At 35.1% G+C, this 27,037-nt stretch overlaps 2 protein-coding genes across 3 annotated transcripts; one reads left to right on the top strand and one right to left on the bottom strand.

The window, feature by feature from the left end:
* Positions 1–16: 16 nt before the first annotated feature.
* On the top strand, positions 17–19,286 carry LOC136205674 (protein CHROMATIN REMODELING 20). Of its 2 annotated transcripts, none has more exons than XM_065996372.1 (26): positions 17–219; positions 1,915–2,081; positions 2,466–2,528; positions 2,609–2,704; positions 2,785–2,877; positions 3,374–3,564; positions 3,643–3,898; positions 6,179–6,289; positions 7,212–7,295; positions 7,922–8,401; positions 9,186–9,484; positions 9,639–9,726; positions 9,806–10,021; positions 10,382–10,501; positions 12,634–12,800; positions 12,891–13,032; positions 14,003–14,152; positions 14,246–14,301; positions 14,390–14,690; positions 15,512–15,644; positions 16,435–16,493; positions 16,696–16,922; positions 17,025–17,228; positions 17,317–17,395; positions 17,475–17,683; positions 18,413–19,286. In XM_065996372.1, exons 2-26 carry the CDS (start codon positions 1,959–1,961, stop codon positions 18,849–18,851), a joined length of 4,386 nt encoding a protein of 1,461 aa, XP_065852444.1. In that variant the 5' UTR covers positions 17–219; positions 1,915–1,958; the 3' UTR covers positions 18,852–19,286. The 2 variants fall into 2 exon arrangements, with proteins under 2 accessions (XP_065852444.1, XP_065852445.1); XM_065996373.1 differs by having other exon boundaries at positions 18–219; positions 9,195–9,484.
* Positions 19,287–23,870: 4,584 nt separating this feature from the next.
* On the bottom strand, positions 23,871–26,823 carry LOC136205679 (hypothetical protein At1g04090-like). Its single transcript, XM_065996382.1, has 2 exons — positions 26,449–26,823; positions 23,871–25,734 (listed from the first exon to the last, which is right to left on the bottom strand). Exons 1-2 carry the CDS (start codon positions 26,549–26,551, stop codon positions 24,134–24,136), a joined length of 1,704 nt encoding a protein of 567 aa, XP_065852454.1. The 5' UTR covers positions 26,552–26,823; the 3' UTR covers positions 23,871–24,133.
* Between the last annotated feature and the right edge of the window lie 214 nt (positions 26,824–27,037).

The raw sequence follows: 27,037 nt of genomic DNA, 5'->3' as shown, positions 1-27,037 counted from the left end.
CGGATCGTGCATACTTGCATAATTTCGAAAAACTCCCGAATAGAAATTCACAATTGCCAGAAAACCCACCTAACGCAATATATTTCACAACCAGTACAAATTTCAGATTCAATTTTCAATTATTTTCTCTCTCTCATAAATATACCAAACTACAAATAAATTTTCTCTTAATTTCTCCCTCCCCCCAAAACCCAGATTCTAACTGCCCTAGGTTCAAAGGTAAGTCACCAACTTCACCTCCATTTCGATTGCTATTTATCGATTTACCTATCTCATTCTTACATTTCTGTATAATTTGATGACTTGAAGCTATCTTTAGTTGTTGCGAGTTATAAGTTAGAAGCTTTACAGGCTAAAAATCGCTCGACTGTTTTGCTGGTTCAGTTATGGGGTCTGATTGGTGCTGTTGAATTAATGTTGATGATTTTGTTTTGTCTTTTTTAATGAGGAGTGAGAAATTTTGGGAAGGGGATCAGTTTTATTTTATTTTATGGAAATGCTTTACTGTGCTTGTCAGTGTGGAAACTGATTTTTTTTGTCTTTATGAGCTTGGAGTTGGAAGTATGTCAAGTACTGTTGAATTTAGATTTGTGCGCATCTAAAAGGGTGATGTACAGTATGTTATGCGGATTTATGCTCATCATGATAATATCTTATTCTTGATCAATTTTTTTTTCCCCCTTAAACGTGTATATAAAACCAAGGAAGAGAGAGAGATGAGTTTGGGTTTTTCCCTCTCCTTTTCTGCCAGTGCTGAAGTTAAGTTTTATGTGAAATTAGAATTTTTGCTTTGCGTTTAATTCTGTTTGCTTCACAATTCATTTTGTAACTGTCTTCTTATGTTGGTTTTTGGGGTTGATGTTTTTCGACTCTTGTTTCGACATTGTTAATATTTAATGCTTTGTTGGGTTTATGGAACAGGAATTGAATTTGGCCAATTTTTCGATAAACTAGGATTTGTATATATTAAAATGGGTTGTATGATTATACATTTGTTGCACTTCTTGATGAGCAATTCCTAGTGTTCTATTCCTTGTAACAGAAAAGGCTTTGCTTCCTTGTCTAATTCTCCAACTACTTTTTTATGGGGTCAAATTGTGCTCATAAAAATTACAATCTAAGAGAAAGTTATGGAATTTCGGAAATTATAGGAATCTATATCACATGGTTCCAAGGGTCTGTGGCAATGTCAATGTAGTGGAAAGTTAGGCAATTGCTGTGTAAGATGTGTAACATTGTCTTTTTACCTAGGGATTCCTGTCATTTTTTAAATTCTGGAGCGAACATCAATTTAGAATAATAAAGAAAGACACAGAAAACAAAAAACATCAATTAGAATAAGAAAGAATAAACAGAAAAAAAGGAAAGAACATCAATTAGATTAAGAAAGAACGAACTAGAAAAAAGAACCAAGATCAATTAGAATAAGAAAGAAATAAATAGCAAATGCAAAGGGAAGAAGATTAAGATTTAAATAGATACAGATCAGACACTACTGAATATTCCACATTTCCACCTTTTTTTGTGTGTTTGTGAACTGTGAGGAAGCTTTGCTGCAAAACAGAGTTCTTTCATTTAAAATTTTATTATGTATATATGATTAAGATTGTTTGTATTTTATTATGAAAGAGTTAATAGTTAATTTGAAATTTATTTCATGCATTTGTGATTAAGATTGTTGTTATTTGACTATCTGTTGTATTTTAGAAATGCTAATTTGTCATTTATGATATTATATATATATAAATATATATTTTAGTGCACCTTGTGTCGCTTGGGCACGCGCCTTCGCCTAGGCTCCAGGACCTCCTTGCGCCTTAAATGACTATGCTTCCCATATTCTTGTAGCTTTAAACATTGAGAAGGATCTTACTTGACACCAAATTATTGTCTTTGGTAAATTTAATCTTACAGGTATTGTTTCAGAGGGTACTTTCTAGCTGATGTAAGTTGGGAAGATGGAAAAAAATCATGAGCAAGTTGAAGATGTCGAGGGCGCCTCTAGTGATTCTTTTATTGTTGATTCTGAAGATGATGATGAGCCATCTACATCCGGACAAGATGAGGGAATACAATTTGAGGCAAGCCATTCAAGATTCTCTCTGTCTATATTTCCTTTCCCCTTTGTTTTTTGCTTCCTTATGTAGATCAAGTAATCAACACATATATGTGAATATTGCTATTTTGGTTCTGATTGCTATATCTCTGAATGTATATTCAAGAATGATCCTAAAAGTCTTGTGTATAAATTGTATTTAATGTGGAAAATAGCTTTTAGCCCAACAACTTTGCATAGTAATCGTACCCTCTATCAGGTAAACCATAAACATAAGGTAGTAATAGTACGATCTAGAAGCTCATAATGTAGATAACTTATAATCAATATCTACTTCCTAGCATTTACAAGAAACTCAAAATACATAAACCTCATTGAATTGTTTTTTGTTTTCTTGTCCATTTTGCAGGAACCTTTAACTGAGAAAGAAATAGAAGAGCTGATTGCTGAGCTTTTGGAAGTTGAGAGCAAAGTATTGACAATTATTTTGCTGGGGTTCGTAAATTCCATTTTATTGATTTGTTTTAGAAGGTTATCTGATGCTGATTTTAGGCTGCAGAAGCTCAAGAAGCACTTGAAAAGGAGTCTCTTTCCAAAGTGGAGCATGACGTGAGAGAGGAATTGGCTCAAACTCTTCATGGTGATGATGTGAGTTGGTTCTGCTTTTCTACCTTTCCTTGCATTTGGTCTATTACTAATCCTGTTTTTATTATCTATAATATTATTAGCTGGAGGATGCTGTTGAAGATGAGATGATTACTTTCAAGGAGGAGTGGGAAACTGTGCTTGATGAGCTAGAGACTGAAAGTGCTCACTTGTTGGTCTGCTTCTTCTTTCAATTTGCATAAATGATTTGATTCTGATTACAAATTCAAATGCCTGCATGTTCTTGGAGCTATAGTTTTTCTTTTGTATATTACCGATCTAAATCATATATATCTTTTCTAAATTATCCATGAACAAATAATTTAAATTATATACATATATATGTATTGCAGACCTAAATAATTTATATATTTTTATATTAATGAGCATATTCAATCTTATCCTCAACTTTGAATTTCCAAGTAACTTGTGTATTTTACTTTTCTTTATCCAATTTGGCTTTTAGAATTCTATTTTTGGCCAAATGTAAGTTACGCTCGATTATGATATTAGATAATTTCTTCTGAGCCAGTAGGTTGGATCAGAAGTTCAATCATTGGCTTGATTTGTGTGTCAGATGTGGTTTACTCCTTTTTAATATTTTCTTGTTGGATGGAATTTCATGTACTTTTTTCCTTCTCTTACTTTACATTCACGTTCTTCTCTAAACAGGAGCAACTTGATGGAGCTGGTATTGAGCTCCCAAGCCTGTATAAGTTGATTGAAAAGGAGGCTCCAAATGTTTGTCAGACTGAAGCATGGAAGCAAAGGGCACACTGGGTAGGATCTGAACTGACCACTGAAATTAAGGAGGCAGTCACGGATGCTGAGAAGTATCTTCAAAGCCACTGGCCAGTAAGAAGGTATCTTTTATTACATTTTACATGGTGAATTTTACAGGTTTTGAAGTTCAATGAAATGAATATATTTTATGCATTCAGAAAGCATGGGAAACTGTTGGAAGAAGGTGCCAGTGGATTTTTGGAGAAAAAGCTAAGTACAGATGAAACCAAGGGGGATGTGATAGTAAATGGAAATGATGGAAACGTAGATTGGGATTCTCTCAAAAAACTAATTTCAGGTAGTAATTGTAAGGATGCTGCTTCGTTTGGCAGTAAACATTGGGCTGCTGTCTACCTGGCCAGCACTCCCCAGGAAGCTGCAGAAATGGGACTCAAATTTCCTGGTGTCAATGAGGTCAGATATTGAATATTTAATACGCTTAATTTACTACCTTTCGACATTTTTGCTTTCAGCTCGTTAATCACAGCCTTCTAAATCATTGAATTGTGTATTTACTATTTGTGTCATCATTTCCCTGAATACGTGTACATGATGTCAATATCTTATTTATGTTGAAACAAATCTTTACCTTTTTTGTTTCTGTCACTAGGAAAACAGAATAAATTTCAGGAATAAAAACAAACTTTGAGGAATTTTTTTGTGTTTTTTGAATTTTTACATAGGTCTCTTCATTAAATATTTACAGGAGGCGCAGGAGCCTCCAACCAGTTAGGGGTTAGGACAGTCCTTAAACAAATAGAAAATGAAGAACTGGGGTACAACAACAACAACAACAAAGCCTTAGTCCCGAAATGATTCGGGGTCGGCTAACATGAACCATCATATAAAACCGTGAAATCAAGCCGTGTCAGCGACACAAATTCTCTCCCTCCACTCTGTCCTATCCACTACCATATTTTCCTCAATCCCCAATAAACTCATATCACTCTCGATGGAATTTTCTTGATGGAATTTATGAAGAAAGTTTTGCTTGATGGAATTTATGAAAAATACATTTTTTCATTGATAAATGGAGTTAGAATTTCAGCTCTATGCTATTAGGCATCATCATAATATCTTTTATTTGAAACATGCTACTTTGCTGATTTGTAAGGCTTTAGATTCATTGATCCTGAAGCAAAAAAAAAGAAGAAGTTAGCATACAGAAAGAAATTACAGGTTAGAATCTAGATGTAAGAAAAGCTGAAGTAGTGAAATTCCAACAAACAACACTCTGATAATGTAAGTTCAACCCAAGTTTGCCTAAGTTTTTATAAAGTTATTAACTATTTTGCTGTTTTTTTATTTTTTATTTGCTCTATGTATATAAACTAGAATTTGGTCCTCCACCAGTATTCTTATACATGAACTACAAAGAGTGACAAATAGATGAGATAATTTTCATATGCATCTTTATTTTGTTGGGGTGGAGAGATGGCTTAGACTGTTTCTACAAGCCACAATATTGTTGTACATGCTACAAAGGTACACTGTTCCTCATTATCTTGATTACTGGTAGTTGAATTTGAGAACTGGTAGTGGTTGATTGAAGAACATTACTTAGGGTGAACATGAATTGATTGTGATCAATTTGAGCTGTATGATTAGTCAATAGGCAATTTGATTCCCTGGATTCAGATTCCTTTTGCTGTAAGCAACCGTCTTCCTATCCATAGTTATTAAAGGCGCGCCTGAGGCGCGCCTATGGCGCATGGCGCACCAGGCGCAGGCCTTAGCGCCATGGCAGCCCCATGGCGAGGCGCAATCGCCATGGCGCGCGCCTGGTGCGCCATTTTGCGCCAAATGCAATTGCCAAAGGCGCACCAAGGCGCGCCTTGGCAGTTAGAGGCAGTTATGGGCAGTTTTTTTATATATCTGGGATGAAGCACATGTTCTATTAACAAAAAGTATTAAAGAGGAGAGAGATTATACGTTTTAAACTAATTAGAAGACGAAGAGACAGAGTCATGAAGAGTTGAAGATGAAACTCTAACATGGGGTTTAGTTGGTAAGGCTGCTGGAGTTGAAGAGATTGCATATAACACTAGAAGAGTAGGAAAAAAGGCTAAAGTATCATCTTCCAAGGATCGAGGAAAAGCCCATGTAGTTGTTCGAGATGAGGAGGAAGAAGAAACTGAGTTTGTTGATGAGGATGAAGAGGATCAGTTTGATGATGACGCTTTAGATGAGGAGTGTGATAGTGATGATGAGGAGTGATGGATTTGGAGAGTTTTGATTAGGAGTAGAACTTAGGAATTAGTATTCAACTTTAAAGTTTGCTAATATGGGGTTTATTTTGCATTTTAAATTTATTTATGCTTAAGATATTTTCATGATTTAGTATTCATTGCATTTTTATGTTAGTTTAATAGTTTTATAATTTTTATTTTTGTCGGTGCGCCTTGTCTCGCTATGGCGCGCGCCATCGCCGTGCGCCATGCGCCAAGGCTCCAGGACCCTTTGCGCCTTAGTGCGCCATGCGCCTTTAATAACTATGTTCCTATCTAATAAGAAAAGATATGGGTCTTTCATGGATTGAATGACAAATAGACAATAGTCCCAATAGAAATAGCTTTTTCATATGTGGTTTTTCTATTTTCTCTCAAATCTGGTATTTGTATCCCTTCTACTGTAGGTTAGTCGTAAACTTGCCATGTTTATTAGCAAAGTATTTGAGTTTTTGCTCTTTGTCAGGTTGAGGAGATTGACGATATTGATGGTAATTCTGGTGATCCATTCATTGCGGATGCCATAGATAACGAAGAACAACTTCTTTCTGAGGAACAAAGAAAGAAATATCGAAAGGTTTGTCAATGCTGTTATGATCTATATGTTTTTGTGCATGTGTATATTTATATATATCCTTAATCAAGTTAATTAACTTGAATAGATTGCACGTTTTACCAAATAGAAAGGCTTTGGCTTCTTTGGGGTTCATGATGCATCTATTTAAGAAATTCAAAGTCACAATCTCATCAATTTTGCTGTAGTTCCAACTGTGTATTTCTCGCGAGGTGATGTGAAAGCTCCTAAAGTTACTTAGTTTTTCAGCAATTGTCATCTTGGGTGAAGAGTTTGTCTATGCTAATCTTATTCACTACAGCTTTGGTATCTCTGGACATGTGCATGAATATGACATGGATTGCATTTGATAAGTGTTCTAGACTAGTATACTCATGATTGTACATGATACAGTGAAATTAGTGTGCTGCAAGCAATTCTTCTGGATTTTTCAATATAAGATTTTTTTTTGGTATCAATTGTTAAGCTTGAAATGAATCTTTCGCTGGATCTTTAATATGCTGAAGTACAGTTTTCTATAAGCCATATGCTCTTTCAAAGAGGGTGCTTCTGCTCATGATCCTTTTATCTGTCTATCTGTCTCTGCATTGAGTAAATGTCTCCTATTTGATTTAGCTGTTGCCATGCACATAACCAAGAGGTTCTTTTTCCTATTTGCATCTGCTCAATGTAGTGTTTTAGGGGCCTTTTATCTGTCTGTCAAGCCTCTGTATTTGAATAACTGTCCACCTATTTGATTTACCCGTTGCCATGCATGTAATTGTTTTTCTCATTTTCTCTTGTATTTCTAAGAGTTAATTAAGGCACCTTTTTGGGATTTAGGCAACCTATTTTTTGTTTGTTTAATACAATGTTTTTCAAGCTTAATTATGATTGTTCGCACAAACAATATCTGATACTATACGTTTTTTCTCTATTTCAAAAGGTCAAAGAGGAAGATGATGCAAGAAGTGATCGGAAGCTTCAGCTTCATTTGAAACAAAGGAGGCATCATAAAAGATCTAAAAAGGTCTTGAGCTTTTTAATTGCATTGATTAGTTTTGTGTTGCCATTGAGTTTTCAAATAATGGGTTCACCAATGGAGCCTAATCAAGTGGTACTACCAGTCAATAGAGGAGATGGGGGTTATGGGTTCAATACCCAAGGCCTTTCAAAACCCAACTTATGAAAAAAAGGACTTGGCTATTCTTCTTGTCAAAGTTAATTAAGAAAACTTTTAAAACTTTCATAGATGACCATCAGTACAGTTGCTGGAATCTATAGTCATTATTTAGTTTTCTCCTTTCAGTGAATGAATCCAGCAATTTTGATGCTACACTATTTCAAATTTTGATTCGAAATGGTTGCTGAAATCTGAATCCAACTTTTGTTGTTTAAACGAGGTCTTGTTGGTCTAATTAATTCAGGTGCTTAATATTTCAGGTCTGTATTTTTTACTTTTAAAAGTTAAGTAAAAAGGGACATAAACTCTCCCCATCTCCCGTACTCCCTGTTTCCTGCCCTCAACTATTTAAAAGTATCAATGCTCTTAGCTTAGATCTAACATCTTTTAACACATATTTTCCCCCCTAATTTATACCAATAATCAAGCACACTTATTCAAATTGGGTGTTGTTCATAACTTTTTTTCATCAGGTGATGGAAGGTAAGGTAAATGATCTGCTGCCTGGATGTGAAATTTTTAATGAGAAAACTCATGAACTTAGGGAAGATGTGCCAAATTCGCAACAGCCAATGGATAATGGCAATCCAACAGCTTCTGAGTCTGTGTTGTTGGATTTCATTGAACCCAGAGGGTCCAAGCGTCCAAATGAGAGTGAGGAATCAGCAATTGATGCTAAAAGGATTCGAACTGTTATCACTGACCGTGATGGTGAAGCTGATGTTATAATGGGTAACTCAGTTGGTGATGCCAGTAAAGTGGATGATTCGTCCACTTTGCATAGTAACATTGTGGGTTCTGGTGCTGATGGCCCTCTTCCACAGGGTGTCAATGGGGATTTTCATTGTACTGTCTGTGAGAACATTGCTGTCGAAGTGCATTCCCATCCGCTTCTGAAGGTCATCATTTGCAAGGATTGCAAATGCTTTATTGAGGACAAGTTGCATGTGAAGGTATGGATTTTACTATTTCTGTCATTATTATCATTTTAATTTCAGAATGTAATTTTTAGAAATTTTGTTTCTCTGTTGCTTGATGTTAGGAAAATTTGTGAACTTAGATTTTCAGGATGCAAGTTACCTATTAAAGTCTGTAAAAAGGACTCTCAATCCTGTTCTTATATAAGTACTCTACCTGAAAAAACTTAATATGGGTTTAAGTGTATTTACTAGCTTTCTCCCAATTACACCACTTGATTGCTGATATTACTTTTCATTGCATCAATCTAACACTGAGAGCCATTATTAGTCAACAGCCATTATCACTGGCTTTTATTTTAAGTGCCAAACTAGATCAGTTGTGAGATTCTTTCTTATCAAGTTTTGTGTAGGTAAAACCTGAACAAGACATGCAAACAAGTTTCTTTCACTAAAAAGAAAACTCCACTTAGGAAAAACCTATGAAATAGATCTAGTATTCTATTTTATGAAACATGTTGGTAAATTCCCAAGTTTGCTCAGAGGGTAAAAGTTCTCCAGTAAAGAATGTTGGGTTGCAATTGTTGTCTTGCACAATGTAGTTTGACATCATTCTTACTCTCCGGCTACAAGCAATGAATGACATTTGCGGGATCTGAAAGCAGCGGTTTGTTTGCTTCATCAAATGATTGTTTAGGCAAAGTGCTTGAACTTTTTTCAGCACTTTGATTGTGGCAGTGGGAGATCAATAACACCTTATAGTCGTCTTTTAATTATGTGTTTCTCTATTTTGATATTGAAGTTAATGTGAGCTATTTAGTTGTTTCAGGATCCTGAGTGCTCTGAATGCTATTGTGGATGGTGTGGACGTCCCACTGACCTAGTAACCTGCAAGTCATGCAAAACATTATTCTGTGCCACGTGTATAAAGAGGAATATAGGTGAGGAATTCTTGTCCAAGGTACAAGCTTCTGGGTGGAACTGCTGTTGTTGTTCTCCTACTCAGCTACAAAAATTGACATCTGAATTGGAGAAGGCCTTGGGATCAGGATATATTAGTGATACAAGCTCAGACAGTGAGTCAGAGAACTCAGATGCAGATACAAGTGTTGCATTAAGGTATTAAATTTTGACTTGTGGAACTAATATTTGTATTCGACTCCCGATTCCATTTGAAATAAAATGTTACTTCCAAGATAAACATTTTGTAACCTATCAGAACATTATCTCTTATACATAAATTTCAAATTACTTTAATTTTTTGTATCCACAGCAAGAGAAGACAAAAAAAGAAGATACGAAGGATCCTTGATGATGCTGAATTAGGAGAAGAGACCCAAAGGAAAATTGCTATTGAAAAGGTATCTTAATTCGAAGTATGTATCCAGTCAAATCTGGTATAGAGGCACTAATTGTTGATCATGTCACCATTTTTTGTAGGAGCGTCAAGAACGTCTGAAGTCCCTGAAAGTACAATTTACTGACAGATCCAAGATGACGAGCTCTGTAAAGTGCAATGGGACCTTACATGAAGGTGCTAGTGTTGAAGTGCTTGGCGATGCTGCAAGTGGTTATATAGTGAATGTTGTCAGGGAAAAGGGTGAAGAGGCTGTGCGCATTCCTCCAAGCATATCAGCAAAACTGAAAGTGCATCAGGTTTTCTTTCTCTATTTGTGTCATACAATTAGAATTCTTAGCCGTTCTATATGATATCGCTTCTGAAACGTGATCTTTAACCTTACTAGATAAGTTAGTCTTATCATTATATTTAAATAAAGTAACAAACATATGGTTATCTATTAAATTACAATTTCTATGATTCTTGAAGTTAAGTCATTCATCAAATTTTGGTCTTTACATGTGCGACACTCAAGCATCCTGAGTTAAAGTGAGTCTTTCAATGGAGGACTCTTTCTATTAGTGTCATCATTGTTGTTTTTATCTTTTCTGGGATCAAATTTTAATACCAGACAGGTAATTTTAGCTGGTTTTCTTAAACTGACCTTTTAATTGCAGGTCGCAGGGATAAGATTTATGTGGGAGAATATCATTCAGACTATTGGGAAAGTGAAGTCCGGAGACAGGGGTCTTGGATGCATTTTAGCTCATACAATGGGCCTCGGTAAAACTTTTCAGGTATTATGATCAACTTCTGTCTTTGTCGTTTCTGTTTTGGTTCTGCAAAATCTAGACCATTAGGCTGCATATGTGGAAGGAAAATGGTATCAAAGATATCAGATAAAAATAAAATAAAGCAGAAAAGAAACATGGACCACGACCATTGCATCTGCAATTATAAAGACAAGGTTATCCTGGCACAATGAAGAGGTATCATAAGATGTTGGCATAGACTAATCTCAGACTAATTTGATTACCGCTGCAATGCCAAATTCTCCTTCAAACTTAACATGATATGGTTGGCTTAAATCATTTGTAGGAGAGAAGTAGAGAGGAAAAATAAACAAGGGACCATATAGGGATAAACAATAGAGTCGTCCAACGAAGAAAATAATCAAACATCATCTACTATCAAGTTTGGTCATCCTCTTGTGCAGTGGTGGTGGTAGTACTACTTCTTGGGGGTGAAGTAGTAAGAGAAAAACTTGTAAAAATAAAAATATCAAGAATGAAAAACGACACAAATTATAATCTCAGAACATTGCAATATGAAATAGTTAGTAAAAATCATGTAAGGAAAATAGAGTTTTTTTTTTTTTTCAACAAACAATGATTTCTAGGAGTAAAAATGGAAACCAAAAGGAAAAACAAAATGAAAAAATTAAATATCAAAATTGGATTGGTGGGGGGGGGGGGGGGTAAAATGTTGATAAAAGCTAAAAGAAAATTAAAACATGTACTTATACACCATAAAAAAAACTTACAAGAGGGGACTTGGGTGGGAGACAAGGCCTGTGGGCCTATCCCTGCTCTTATGTCTTCCTCTGTGTCTTTGGTGTTTTGAGTTATACCTGCATGTTTTGATAAAGATTAAGCAACAATTTCCCGAACAACAACAAATAAAGAAAAATGAAATGGCAGAAGCATGCGTTATGTTTTATTGGATATTGAAAGGAAACAACTAATGAAGTACTAGAGCCAAACAGAAATAGAAAAGGACTAACAGGGGAAACTCTGTTGTGCAAGCTTTTCAGCCTAGAGAAAACATTTGAATATTACTCATACCGCATAACCAACAAAATAGCATATTATATTACTGTCCCATTCTCTCACTCTACCCAAGACATAACTAACTGCTTCCAGGATCTGATTCCATGTGTCCCCTCCCTTTTCTTCCTAGAATATATCTTCCAGATCTTAGGTCCATAGATTAATTGATCCAAGACCTGGCCCTTTGAAGATTCTCTATCATGTTTGAATAATACAAACTATCAGTAGTTCCACTTTTTTCTAGAGGTAAATGGCAACTAATTACAGTGTGAAGTGAGATACGGCGCACATAATGCTATGAGTTGTTCCTATATTGTAAAATGCAGTGCTGTTAGTTATTTGAACATGTGAATTTTTTTTTTAATGTATCTTCCATTTTCCTTTTCTATAGTCCTCCATTCCCCTATTTTCGAGATTGAAAATTGAAAAAATGTGTTGTTTCTAGCATTCTGTTTATTGAACCATTTTTCATTAATTCCTTATAAATATAAAGATTCCTGGTGGGGTTTTTACTTTTTAGATAATCATATTACATTAGATACACTTATTCTTGTAACATGCATATATAAAATAGTTTGACTTTTGATTTTCAATTTAGACATACTTTAGAAGATATCACAAGATCATGTAATATATTGTATTTTAATACAATGCAACATCAAATTTCTCATAAGCTTGTACTTTCATGTTAAATAGAACTAAAAATTATTTTCTTTAATTCTTGTTCTTATATTTAAAATTGATTTTTTTGACTATGTATAGCAGGCTGTGTATATATATAACCTCCCGAAGAATAATGGTTATGAAAATTAAAACTCGTTGTTGCTGGGTTTGGGACCCAGGAATGAGATGCCACATGGGTCTATAACTGTTAGTCTGGTATTTACCGTGTTCTCCACCTTATTCATGAAATCAGAAATATGGAGAACATATAAAATTAGTTTCCCAATAATTAAGGTGAAATTAGAAAACTTGATTTCCAATTTTCTATTTAGAATGTTCAACTAAAACACAAAATCCACTTTTTACATTTTCTTAGAAATTATTCTGGAAATAACTGCTCTACTGTAGTCTCCCTGATTGTCACATTCTATCTGCAGGTCATAGCTTTCCTGTACACTGCTATGAGAAGTGTTGATTTGGGGTTAAAAACAGCACTTATTGTTACCCCAGTGAATGTGCTTCATAATTGGCGGAAGGAGTTCATGAAGTGGAGGCCTTCAGAATTAAAGCCTCTCCGTGTTTTTATGCTAGAAGACGTGCCGAGGTTTTATTCTATACTCTTTTTGCCTTTCTTCCTTTGTGGTTGTATTACAAAGAAAATAAGTTCTCACTGTATCGGATTTGCTGACACTAGGGATAGAAGAGCAGAATTGCTTGCAAAATGGAGAGCTAAGGGAGGTGTTTTTATTATTGGCTACTCTGCTTTTCGGAACTTATCCCTTGGAAAACATGTCAAGGATAAAAATATGGCTAGAGAGCTTTGTCATGCTTTGCAGGTAGTTTTTCTGAAATTCTTTGCAGCCACTTTACTTGAGTGTCATTTGTTAGTTGTTTTTATGTGGATCACTATGATTCAAACTTATTGAATTGAAGAACCTATTTTTACGTATCTTTTGTGCTTGTTTTCTTTTAAGTTCTCATGGGTATATTTATTTTGATTCTCTATGCATAGTCCTTAAAGGCGCATGACGCACTAAGGCGTGGAGCCTTGGCACAGGGCGCCGGCGTGCGCCTGAGCAACACAAGGGGCATTATCAAAATATAATTTATAAAACTATGACTGCTAATATTTAAATTCTAAGGAATGACCAAATTCTAAAAACAAAATGCAATAAATACTAGAACATGACAATATTCTTAATCATAATAAATTTTAACATGCAATAAATCCCATATTTTAAATCGAAAGTTCAATTGTTCAATTAAATAGTAAATCTAAGTTGATTGACTAAAACATGACAATATTCTTAATCATGATAAATTCTCTGTGCTTCACTTTCAAAAACACTTCTCTTCATTTGTTCTTTGATCACTCTATTATTTTCATGTATGCAGTATGCTATTGCTCTGTTTCTTCTCTGTTCTGTTTCCCTCTGCTTCTTTCTCTCCTCTTTTCTTATGCTGTACGATTGTGTCTTCAAATTCAAGTGTATCTTTTATTATTGTTATTTATTTTAGACCCTAGGTGTGTCTAATCCAACAGTGAAGAGGCGGATCTATTGAAATTCACAACTGAAAGACACCCGTTCCTGAGTCCATGTGATAAAATTACTTATTTTTTTACATCTTTGAAACTTGACTTAGAAAATACTTTGTCAGTTTCTAGTGCAGTTTCGTTAGAGTATCATTTTTGTCAATCTTAGATCTCAGCTATTTGATATGAGCTGCTAATGTGCACTTAATCATAAATCATGTCAAAATTTTAAATGCTTGAATTGTAGATGAGATTTTCTTTTCTATTGTCAGGATGGACCTGATATACTTGTTTGTGATGAAGCCCATATGATTAAGAACACCAAAGCCGATACAACCCAATCATTGAAACTAGTGAAATGTCAGAGAAGGATTGCATTGACGGGATCTCCTCTTCAGAACAATCTAATGGAGTACTATTGTGTAGGTTTTTACTTTGTAAACAAACTAATGAAATGACTACCTCACTTTCTGTGTGCTGTTCATGATGCTTTATTGGCTTTCTATGTGAAACAGATGGTTGATTTCGTAAGGGAGGGTTTTCTTGGCAGCAGCCATGAGTTTAGGAACCGGCAAGACTTCTTCCTCTGAAATATATTGGTTACTGTCTGGTTTCTACTTGTTTAAGAGTCTCTTAATTCTGTTTGGCTTTGGTTGCAGCTTCCAAAATCCTATAGAGAATGGACAGCATACCAATTCAACCGCTACTGATGTAAAAATTATGAACCAGAGATCTCATATCCTTTATGAGCAATTAAAAGGATTTGTCCAAAGAATGGACATGAGTGTGGTGAAGAAGGACCTGCCACCTAAAACTGTATTTGTAATATCTGTGAAACTATCTCCATTGCAAAGGAAATTATACAAAAGGTTCCTTGATGTGCATGGGTTCACAAAGGATATAGTTTCCAGTGAAGGGATCAGAAAGAACTTTTTTGCTGGATACCAGTCATTGGCTCAGGTATATTCTTAATTGGAGATTACAGTGTTTGGCAGCTTTTCTTAGTTCTTTTGTTACAGTAGATAAATATGCCAAGTTGCCCTCAAATTAGTACCACAGTTTTGATGCCTAGCAAATAATCCCTTACCCCCCAATTCACCATAAGTAAAGACAAAAGTTTGAAAAGCTAGTCTAGTATATAGACTCATAGATGAAGTTATGGATTGCAATGCCTATGGCATCTCGTGAAAACTGAAATTTATTTTTGTAAATCAAGTTGTGGATTCTAGTAGTTTCATGAAATGATGAGAGGGAGTGAGAAAAGGCCAGTTTATTGCCACATAGCACCTACCTGGGAGTTGAAACAAGGAAAGGGACGTCTGGAAATTTGTTTTCATGTAACCAGGGTGCTTACTGCTAAATTGTTGGAATCATAAGGTAAACTTGTTTAACGGCTGTAGCAGAAAATCATTAACTGATTGTTTCGCTCATGATTTCCAAATTACTATGATGTAACAGTAGGTGAAGAAACCAACACCGAGTACAGCTGTTACGCTTGGGCTTTAACCAAGTGGCAAAGGAATGGGAGCAGACTAGTGCATATTAGCATATCTAACAATATCTTGAAAAACTCAATGAACTATGCATAATTTTGAAAAGTAACTTTTTGAGCATTTGAGAATTGGATAATTGTGGAAATTACTAAATAATTACTGATGAATGAGAAGGGCTGGATCACTTCTCATTGCGAATAATTAGGCTTGTTATCATTTTAATTTTAATTGGTTTCCTTCTTTTCTCTGTTTCCTTTTTTTATCAAAAATTTCAATTGTGTTTGGCAGATATGGAACCATCCTGGAATTTTGCAATTGAGAAAAGATCGAGTCTGCGTTAGACGTGAGGAAAATGTTGATAATTTTATTGCAGATGAAAGTTCTAGCGATGAAAATGTAGACTATAATACAATTGTTGGAGGTACACTTTATTTTCGCCATTGTCTTATTTGGGCTTTTTTGATGCTTGATAATTGTGTATATTGGATATGTTATGGAGAGGTCAAAATTATCTTATTTTTGTGAATTATTGCTAGTCATTATTCTAGCTAATCCAGCATTGGGCTCTTTAGCTTTTATGTTGTGGATTGATGGAAATTGAAAATAAATTTCATCCATGTTAAATGTTTAACACAAAAAATGATTGAACTCAAGCTGAAATATCAGTTTTGGTTGGGGTATGATTGTTTTTCCACTTGAAATTAAAAAACATGTGATTATAATATGTTTTAGGGATTCTTAAGATTATAACTAAAAAGTAGACATGATGAACAAACCAAGGAACTAAAGATGGATGTACAATGAGAACTTAGTCATTTTATTTTTAATCTGACATAAGAGCATAAAACCATATTAAAGATTTCTATTTTGTCAAGAACCAAATCAAAGAAATCTATTTACAGTATGTCAAACAATCGAACTCGAATCCATATTCTTGAGTTTTTACATTCCTTAAAATGATGCTTAGCTAGTTAAGGGCTGATATAAAGTTGTTTTCATAAGGATCAGCCAAATGCAGAATCACTCGTGCAAAAAGAGAAGTCGGGCTATGGAAATAGTATTACTGTATTAACTGCATGTTGGAAAAAATAGCTTCTATCTATGACACATGCGGCAAAGCATGTGTTCATGAGTTTAAACTTAATCTGTCTCGCTGTCCTCCCTTTTTGCCTGTGCTTACAATGTTTGTTTGATGGTTGTATTCAATACAGAAAAGCCAAGAATTGAAAATGACTTGCAAGGGAAAAGTGAAGATGGATTTTTTCAGAAGGTAGGAGTATCAACTTATGCTAGTAACTTGTGAATATCTACTATACAAAATTTGTTTCTTTTGCTCATCACCTTATTTTGTGTTTTCACTCTTATCCAGCAGTATAATTTGTTCTATAGTCCATTAATATTCTTTGCTTTATAAAAATGCCTAGGTTTTCTTTTGGTTATTTGTTTCATGAGTATCTGTTCTGTTTTTTCAGGATTGGTGGAATGATCTTCTTCAAGAAAGTAATTATAAAGAGCTTGATTACAGTGGCAAAATGGTACTGCTGCTTGACATTTTAACCAAGTGTTCCTACGTGGGTGACAAGGCTTTGGTTTTTAGCCAGAGTATACCCACTTTAGATCTCATTGAATTTTATCTGTCAAAATTACCCCGACATGGAAAAAGTGGAAAGTTCTGGAGAAAAGGGAAGGACTGGTACAGGTGGGTATATATCACTCACTATTTTGCCAAATCCATCATGATCTCTTTGTATTGGGAATAACAGGAATATTATAAGTTTACTTCCTCTGATTTATCCAACAGGATAGATGGAAGAACAGAGAGTTCTGAAAGGCAAAGATTGGTAGAGAAGTTCAACGACCCTGAGAATAAAAGAACTAAGTGCACTTTAATTTCAACCAAAGCTGGATCTCTGGGGATAAATCTTCATGCTGCTAACCGTGTAGTTATTGTTGATGGTTCCTGGAATCCGACGTATGATCTTCAGGCCATTTATCGGGCTTGGAGGTGGTTTATCTAATACTTTTCTCCTAATTGAAACGTTAAGCAGTTTACATGCTACAATTGAGCTAATGCAATTACTTTTGGCTTACAGATATGGCCAGAAAAAGCCAGTGTTCGCTTACAGATTGTTGGCACATGGAACTATGGAAGAAAAAATTTACAAGCGTCAGGTAATGGAATCACAGGTTGCATTTTTCAAGTTTTTCTGTTTTCTAAAGGAATCTTGATGATGATCCTGGATCTAAACAGGTGACTAAGGAGGGGCTGGCTGCAAGGGTGGTCGATCGACAACAAGTACATAGAACGATTTCTAGAGAAGAAATGTTGCATCTCTTTGAATTTGGCGATGAGATTTCTGACTCACTAACTGAACTTCAAGAGGATGACCAGAAACAGAAGGTGCCCAGCTGCTCTTCTGACAAGTTCATGGAGACCTTACTTGCCAAACACCATCCAAGGTTTTTTTCAGTTATAATTATTACTTGACATTTGCATGCATCAATTAAAATTTGAATTAGTATTATTGTTTGATTAAGTATGGCTTCTTTTGATCTATAATAGGACTATGTTTTGCTACAATGCTACTTGCTTTGTGATAATTGAGAGGGCATTTTGTAGTATGCGTTAAGTATTTCACATTTACTAGATAGAACATCAATGTGCCATTTAAATATAGGGCAACCCTTTCCCCTTCAATGGGGTGGAGTTAGACCCAAGTTTTTCAACATGGTTTTAGAGCCACCGGATATCGGATCAACTATAGATGTCTAATCCTGCAAATTTCACATTCCAGATGTCCAACCCCGCTACAAACTCCATCATTCATATAACCTTTGTTGAGAGAGGATGCACTAGGCATCCAATATTGATTAGATAGAAAGACAATGTCATTAGTTAGATTTAGATAGAAAGAGAATGTCATTTATGAGTACGATGCAACCCTTCCTTCAAGATTACCGTTTGGGCAGGAGTTGGGTTCAAGTCTCTTAACAGTATGCAACCTTTCCCCTATGAGTATTTTTTGGAGGCTGCTTCTAGCTTTGAAAAGGGTGAAGGTTGCATGTATAAACAATACATTTTGCTTGTGATTTTTTTATTGCATATGGAGTTCTCTCTAGATTCACATTGGCATTTGTTAAATATAGGAACTGAATCTGACAAGTATAATACCTTGAATTACCTTGTAGTTGGATCGTCAATTACCATGAACATGAGACCCTCTTGCAAGAGAACGAAGAGGAGAAGCTGACGAAGGAGGAGCAAGACATGGCTTGGGAAGTATACAAGAGATCAATAGAATGGGAAGAAGTACAAAGGGTCTCCCTTGATGATCCCATGTCAGAGCGAAAGCCACCCGTATCAAATGTTTTTCCTTCTGCACCAGGTACAAGTTGGATACCCACCTCGAGCACAACCCCTGTTGTACCCGAGGCTTCCAGCTCAGAGATGCCACCATCGAAGGCCATTTTAAGGAGTCGTATGACACAGAGGAAATGCACAAATCTTTCCCACCTGCTAACCCTTAGAAGCCAGGGCACAAAAGTTGGTTGCAAAACTGTATGCGGAGAATGTGCCCAGGAGATAAGCTGGGAGGACTTGAACAAGGATGGCAAAATGGCACGCTGAAGAATGCGGAAGTCTGTTTTGCTGACACATGCTATTACTATTGCTAATGTAGTTCATTGTGATTTGTAAAGGGGCAGCTGTTGTATCCATTTCATTCGTTACATGGCAACTATGATCATTCCTGGCAGATGTTTTTTAGTATTGAGAGGGTGTAATATCCATGACACATTAGGAGAAATTTTTGAATGGGTGGGTGATTGTAAATTCATAACATAGGGAATTAGGTCTGTATATTTGAGGTCATGATTCTAATGTGTAATTAATTTGAAAGCCATATATTTAATTACGGGTACAAACATTTTACCCATCTCCCAACCTAGTTTTTCCATTTTAGGAAAGGATCTATCTTTATAATAGTACTAATAGCATTTTATAATACCCAATAGAGAGCGTTCTATCAATGGAGATATGATGGAAGACATTACTATTCTTTTCTGTACTCAGTCCAAATTTGTTACCCTCTTTGGTGTGTTTAATTTTGTTTCTGAAACACTTTGATGTTACTTGAGTTGATTTATTGACTTCGTTGATTGAAGGGCTTAAGTTGTTTAACTTTAATGGGGAATTAGTCATTGAAAGGGTGATTTTAAATTCGGAAATCTCTACATGAAAAGAAGTAATTTGTATAATGGTCGAATGAAATTAAACTGAGTTGACTCGTTACATATTTTTACACGTGTAATACGGATCCATATTTATTATAAGAGATCATACTATTTTAATTATTACGTTGGGTTACACTTCATGTGTCCAAATGTGAATTGAGGGTCATCCGAGTGATATGGAAGACCGAATGCTTAATATAAGAACTCTATAGTTGCTGTAATAGCTGCTATATACTCGGATAAAAAAAAAACCTGCTATATAGGCTGTTGTAAAATCTGTCTTTCTGGAGACCTTATGACAGAGATGGCTGGCTCCATATTTTGATAGTGGGTCTAAGATTATTCTAGGAGGACATAGGAACATAGAGTGTGCTGTTTGATAAAACTGAAAATTAAGTACTGAATTTTAAGTGTTGAATATTATAAAAGCTGAAAGTGTTAAACTGTTTGGTTTATATTGAAAATTAAGTGCTGAAACTAATACGAGAAAATATTAAACACTAAATTGGATAACTATAATCCTTCTATTTTGAAAAACACATTATAAGGTCCATATTCTTTGTCACTGTTAACTTTTTGGTCATTTTGTCTATTTTTTTAGACTTTTAACCGTTATATTTGTTATAAATAGACAAACAGAAAATAACAGATTAATATGGTCATTTTGTATTGCACATAACTGTCTTGAAAGTTAAGGTATGTTCGGTTAAAAATATATATAAAAAAGGGTTAATTACAAAAAAGTACTATGTGATTTGACCGATTTGCGATGTGGTACCTCTGTTTAATTACGGTGACAACCTCAAGGTTGTGTTTGCAAAAAAAAAAAAAAATACCACAGGTACCATATCGCAAATCGGCCAAACCACAATATAGTTATGTGTAATTAACCCTAAAAAAAATAGATAAAATGACAAATGGTTAATATTGATAAAAGATATAAATTTTATAATGTGTATTTTTAAATAGAAGTAAATAATAAATTGGATACAATATTATAAATTTAAAAATATTATAAAACTCAATGGAAATCAAATTATAAAGATTGTAAAGAAAAAAAAATTAGCAGGAAGGCGGGCGGGTTCGTATCAAGGGGCGGAGGCAGGGAGGGTCGGCTATCCGAAAACCCCCTAACAGGGGCTGGCAACTGAACTCCGTCCCTATATTGGCCATGGTTGGAAGCGCTTCTAGCCATGACCAACAGTGAAGAAGAAGCATCTTTTATTTTGTTTTTAAAAAGTAGATTTAATTAGCTAATTTCAATTTTAATTACAAGCCTTCAATAATATTTGATTACTGAGTTATGTTTGATCCAAAATTTCGTGATGATTATCAATACTTTTTTCATTCATTTGTTTTTAGCTTTTTTTTCTTTTAGTTTTTTTATTTTTAGTTTTCTTATTATTTTTATTTATTTCCAGTTCACTTCTAATTATTTTTTTTTATTTGTTTTCAATAGAATTTCAATTAAATTTTAAAAAAAATTACGCATAATGCGTCTACATTAAAGAAAAAAGAAAAATCTCCACCAAACCCGAATGTAATTTGAACCTATACCTCCCAAGACACTAGGCTAAGAGCTATACCACAGAATTTCAATTAAATTAGTTATTAGGTTTTAGTTAAATTTGTTAACTTGGTGTTTAATTTTAGTTTATAGTTACTAATTATATTTTCAGTTTACGCATTTTAAATTATCAACAAATGAAAACAATAAAAAAAAAACTAAAAACTAAGAAAACTAAAGAAAGCTAAAAACAAATGAACGAAAAAGCATTGATAGTCTCGAGAGTCCATGAACTTCAAAGTTGAGAAAGTTGAAATCAAATAAAAATAATAAAAAAACTAAAAACTAAAAGGAAATGAATGAAAAAAGCATTGATAGTCTGGAGAGTCCATGAACTTTTGAAGTAAAAAAAAAGTTGAAAACAAATAAAAATAATAATTAAATCATTTCTGTTTTTTTCCATCTTTTTCGTCCCTCTCTGTACAGTTAACACATTGAAATCTAAGATTTTGGATCAAATGTAACTCACTAATAAAATATTGTTGAACACTTGAGAACTGTGATTAGCTGATTAAAGCTACTTTTAAAAAACAAAATAGAAGAATATTTTTTTCTCTGTTCGCCATAGCTGGAGAGGCTCCCAGCCAGCCCCTCCCTGGGTCTGGGTAGGAGGGGCGCCCCAAAAAATAGCTCGACTTTAACACTTTACCGTTTCTAAGTTTAGATGAAACTAATATAAAATAATACTTTTTTTTATAGAAATATAAAGTAAAATCTATGCATAAATAACTGGACCAATTTATTATACTTCAACCCTCGTTTCATTGGGATGTCAGTTTTTTTTTTTTATAGCCTTTTGATATACTGTTAATTAATTAAGGATAGAATTTACATATTTTACAATCATTAGTATATTCCTAAATACAGTAGATGGAATTTTAATAACTAAAATATGTCCGTAGAACATTAAAAATTATAATAACTCGGAAATTAATAAAAAAAAAAACACTTAAAACACCATTTTGTCTTCAATTCCCAATTACTTATCATCTTTCTGAATTAATCCTCTAAATCCCAATAATTTCTAATTTATGACTTTATTAAATGAGTTGATGTACATTCTTAAATTTGTGAAAATATAGATTGTTATCTAAATATTTCAATTGATTTCGAATCGTCTTAACTATGATAATGACCGTTGTATCCGCTAAAATAAGTTTTTCAAAGTTAAAATTATTGAAAAACTATATGAGATCGTGAATGTCATAAAAAAAAAGTCAAGTGGTCTAATCATTTTATGTATTGAGAGATATATGTTACATCATATTGATATAGCCACTATTATTACTGATTTTGCATTTAGAAATGCTCGTAGATATCATTTTATATAACAAACGAAGTAAATTTTTTTGCTTTATTTTTTATATGCACTTAGGGCCCTTTTTGGTTCTTCGCACTTAGGTCTGCAAAATCTCAGGATCGACCCAGCTATGGCCAATACAGGGGGTGGATATCAGTGGCCAGCCCCTGCTAAGAGTTTTCCGAACGGTCGGCCGAACCCTCAATGACCCTCCCTGCCTCCACCCTACTCTTGGTCGACAACGAATCCGTAGTTGGAGACGATGTGATTCTATGATTGGAGGAAGAGGACACATAATTCTGGACGGCTCACGACTTATGACAGACGGTGAGTGCCAAATTCTCGAATTCAATGGATTGCTTACAGGCAGTCAACAGCAGTTGAAAACTCAGAAGTTGGAGGAGGAGTGTAATCAGTATTGCATGAGGTTTAGCTCCATTCGTATCTTCTATCGCTATAGGGGTGAGGGACATATCAAAAAGAAGTGTTGGAAATTGTATGGTAAACCTAAAAAAAAGTAATATAGAACAAAATATTCCTAGAAAATTTATTAATGTAGGAACTCATGATGGCATTTTCTCGCTTCCCGAATCATCCTCATCATCTGTAACTATTTCAGCATATGCGTATGCTTAATTTTAAGATCTCTTTATTGCTTATGCTTCACAACCATCCTCTCCCTCAACATCTGCCTTGGCTTATACATGTAATCATGTTGATTGTCTTTGTTGATTGTCTTTACAACTCCTCTCCTATTAGGTTATTGAGACTGTGGCTACAAACCATGTTATCAAATATATGCTTCTGCTTGACAACTACCCTCTCCCTCAACATCTTCCTTAGCCGGTATGTTATATCAAAACTAGTCATTAAAATGTAGAAGGTTTCACATATCCATATTATTTAGGAGATCTTGGAGATAGGTATTTTGTCATTGGTTATTGTGTGTTTGTTGGAGGTAATCTTGTATCTTGAAAAAGTAAGAAGCGAAGTTTGAGTATCTAGGTCAAGTACGAAATCTAAATACATGGCTATGGCACAAAATATGTGTAAAGAGTGAACTTGTATGACTATGTTATCTACATGGTGAAATTGGATTTGCTCAAACCAAACCAGGTAAGATGTGGTGTGACAATGGAACAACTATTTATATTGCTAACAATCTCGTATTCAAGGAAAGAACTGAACGCATAAAAGTTGACCACATTTCAATGGAAGAAAGCTAAAAAGATAGTACAATCACAATTCCATGTGGTAGAATCGAGTCAACTATGTATGTAACAAGAAGTGTAATTGATGTATAGGTCTATATAGCTATTGTAGCTGCTATATTGGTCTATAGGCTGCTGTAAAATCTCTTAGTTATAGGAAGGAATCCTTTGACTATAACCTTAATTATCATGTGATAAATATGTGAATTCGAATGTTAAAAATTGACTCCCATAGCAAGGAGTTTCATCCTTAGGCCGAGATTAGGAGGACCAGAAACTGACATCTAAGAAGTTAAGTTATTTTAGCAACTGAGTCTTGTAGAACTTCATCATCAATTCAAATTAAATGGACAATAATTATGTCCACTTTGTATCTATTTGACAAATGCAAACAGCAAAGTTCATTACATACTTCAGATGCTGAACTCCATAACTCTGTTTCTGCACTCTTCTATTTTACAATTTCACAAACATCACACTCTTCTAATCAATCAATCAATCAATCTATTTCCAAGGCAAGCCAAAGCACACTTCCTTGAATCTTGCTGCCTCTAAAACTAGACAAGAAGAGCAGCTGAACCGAAATGCATGCTGTAAAACTAGCATATTTCGTCTTCCACCCAGTTATCTTTCTCCTTCGGTCCAGTTGGCCCCTCCTCCCCGTAAAGCTCTGTTGGGAACAGGTCAAATATGTTCTCTACTGAAAACCGAAAGAAAAACGGCAGTAGGTTAATTATCTTTTCCACTTCAGATCGCGAGTCATACAAGATGGTCGGACCCCATTCTCTCATGTAATGCAACCAATATGGCTCTTTCACAGCTCCTCCTAGATACTCAGCAGCGATCAGCTGATACTTGGCGTTCGACTCCACATAATACTTGCTTTTACCAGTGTCGTTTCTCAGTCCAATTCCAAGTTTTGATGACCCTTGAAGGTATGTACCAGCATTAGGGTAACTAGCATGACCGTGTTTCGATGAATAAACAATACACCTATTCCCTTGGATGAACTCCAATTCCGAAACATCCACCCATCGTCCCCCACTGTGCTCCGAGAAGAAGATTTGCCATAGTTCGCCAGTGAAGTTGCTTATACGAAGGGTGTAGTGCTCCCAGTCACCGACATGTTCCCCAATCTTGGCCATAGGTATAGTCATCATCCCGACTTTGAGGGTAGATGGTCCGTTGAAAGGACAAAATATCCACATTACAATATCAGTAAAGGTTCCACCAAGTGCCGGCTTCACATGAACATAAAGCTCAGCACTCTCCATATCTCCCCTTTTGATGTCATTACTTGCATCATCATCCTCCGGCAAAGCTATCCAAAATTCTCCATCATTTTCTCCTCCAGGAGGTAAAATTGCGCCTTCACAATCGATGGAAAGTCCTTTCTGCTTGCCATTTTGGTATAGAAGTGCTCCGTTTTTGAAGAACCATTGTACTGAAGATGGCAAGTACTCTTCATCGGGATGGAAGTATACCGTAGGACCATAGTGCTTAATAAGCGCGTGAATCTGTTCAAGGTTCGGCATTCCATATAGGTTGCAATCAAGATTCTTCAAGCATGAAATGTCTATTAGATCATCTTGGGCACTCAAGAAGGTGCCACAGTAAAATGTCCCAACAGAAACACCTGTAGCAAACATTCCCCTTGTGCGAGGTCTCGTTGTCCAAACCTGAAATTCGTCCTTGAAAGTTTTCGAATCTGTGGAAAATATGTGATCATAAGTTTCACATTTTTCTGTAAGATCTTCTCTAACACATCTTACTTCTTCAACATCAGGCTCATTTGGGTTGTCCGTAACCACAATGCCCATAGCCCTATAACCAGCAGGCGCATTTGGCAGCCAAAAGTAACCAACACCATCCTGACTTGAATTGCTACTCCAAACCAAAGAGTAGTTAAGCGGCTTTTTCAGTGGTGGGGAGTCTGATTTCGAGTCACAGACAAGGCAAAACTCAGGATTCTGAGCATTGGCATCACGAGCCACAAGAACATATCCCCTCAATGGCCGGTCATTGGACTGACAGTAATAACCGAGGCAGTAGAAACCATCAGGGATCCCGAGAGGTCTATAACATGTAAATGTTTTCTTTTTTCCACGCAAAGGACTGCAGCTCCAAACACTCTCAAACTGGGTAATCTTTGCAACCTCTATTTCTCCAAGGTTTATCCTTTCGGTTGCAAATCCTCCACCTGAAAGACACCAGTTTATCATCTGTTAGATTCATAATCATTGCCAGCAAAATCACAATAGAAAAAGAATGATTAATCCAAGACATGACCAATTCAAGAAGTTGCAGTCAAGAGGGGAAAAAATGAAGATGCTTTGCTCCATTGCTTAAACCACAAACATAGGGATGAAAATTAGAACAATAATAGAAAACAATAAGCAAAACATAAAACATGGATTCCATCCATTAAAAAGAGAGATAAAAGCATCATAAACTTTGGGGACTTTAATACTTTGGACCAGTTTACAAGGCATGCCCAAATATAAAAAAATCTCAGCTTTGACCAATTTGGTAAATTTCTGAGAACAAACTTCTCAGTTTTGACCAATTTGGTACATTCAAAGACTAGGAGCCTCAATATATTGATTCCCAGCAAGTTCCATCATTATCCTCTATATTTGTCAAGGTTGCCTAAAAAAGTTCATTTGATCTTGAAAATCAAAATAGTTGCCAAAAGAAGCCATGAGATATGGAGCTAGAGAAATGGCAAACAAACAATAAAGTAACTACCTTTCTTGGCTTACAAACAGAGTTTGGGTATAGAATCTATATATATAGAAACCATATTATGATTAGCAATTAAATTAGAACAAAAAGTCAAATAATCACCTGAAGATCATTCAATGTCAGAAAATCCAAAAAATAGAAAAAGAAAAGGGGAAAGTTCAAAACATACCCTGAGGCCAGTGAGGAATTGGAGCAGGCAAAGAGAAAGGAATAGAGTCAGGGAAGTGGAAGTCGGAAACTTGATTCCAATAAAAACAATCACAGCCAAACATCTTTGAATTGAAGCAAAAACCCAATAATTATTCCTTTTAAAAGCAGAGATGAAGTCAAAATTAGTCTTCCCTCTCTCAATTGAAACAAAATTACAGAAAGAGAACAAAAGAAAGGTCTTTCCTTTCCTTTACCCTTTAATGTCCTCTCTCTCTAGTCTCTCAGAGATTGAGAGAAAAAGCGAGGTTGGCGTAGAAGGAGAGGGAAGTAGCAGGCAAGGAGGATAAGTAAGAGAAAGAGGTTGATGACGTTTTACTCTTCTTTATTCAAGTTGCTCTTGCTTGCTTCTAAAATGTATTTATTGATTTAATCATCACGTCCTTTTCTAGGGCGTGATTACACGCTCTCATCATTGCTATTTCTTTTCTTTTTTTAATGTGTACTTCATTTTTATTTTTTAAGAATGTGGACTTCATTTTAATTAGTTTGAATACGTAACTAACTTTTTTATTTTTTTTTTAATAAAAAAAATTATTATTTTTTTTCAT

The sequence above is a fragment of the Euphorbia lathyris genome, chromosome 9 (assembly GCF_963576675.1).
Source record: "Euphorbia lathyris chromosome 9, ddEupLath1.1, whole genome shotgun sequence".
Lineage (NCBI taxonomy): Eukaryota > Viridiplantae > Streptophyta > Magnoliopsida > Malpighiales > Euphorbiaceae > Euphorbia > Euphorbia lathyris.
This window is presented reverse-complemented; position numbering and strand designations above follow the sequence as displayed.

What these genes read in the sequence shown, in the direction of transcription:
- LOC136205674 (XM_065996372.1), top strand. Translation starts at nt 1,959, where the DNA reads ATGGAAAAAAATCATGAGCAAGTTGAAGATGTCGAGGGCGCCTCTAGT. An exon ending in AAAGAAAGAAATATCGAAAG is followed by an intron (nt 6,290 to 7,211) that starts GTTTGTCAATGC and finishes CTATTTCAAAAG; the next exon opens with GTCAAAGAGGAAGATGATGC. An exon ending in ATCTAATGGAGTACTATTGT is followed by an intron (nt 14,153 to 14,245) that starts GTAGGTTTTTAC and finishes TATGTGAAACAG; the next exon opens with ATGGTTGATTTCGTAAGGGA.
- LOC136205679 (XM_065996382.1), bottom strand. Translation starts at nt 26,551, where the DNA reads ATGTTTGGCTGTGATTGTTTTTATTGGAATCAAGTTTCCGACTTCCAC. An exon ending in AATTCCTCACTGGCCTCAGG is followed by an intron (nt 25,735 to 26,448) that starts GTATGTTTTGAA and finishes GGTGTCTTTCAG; the next exon opens with GTGGAGGATTTGCAACCGAA.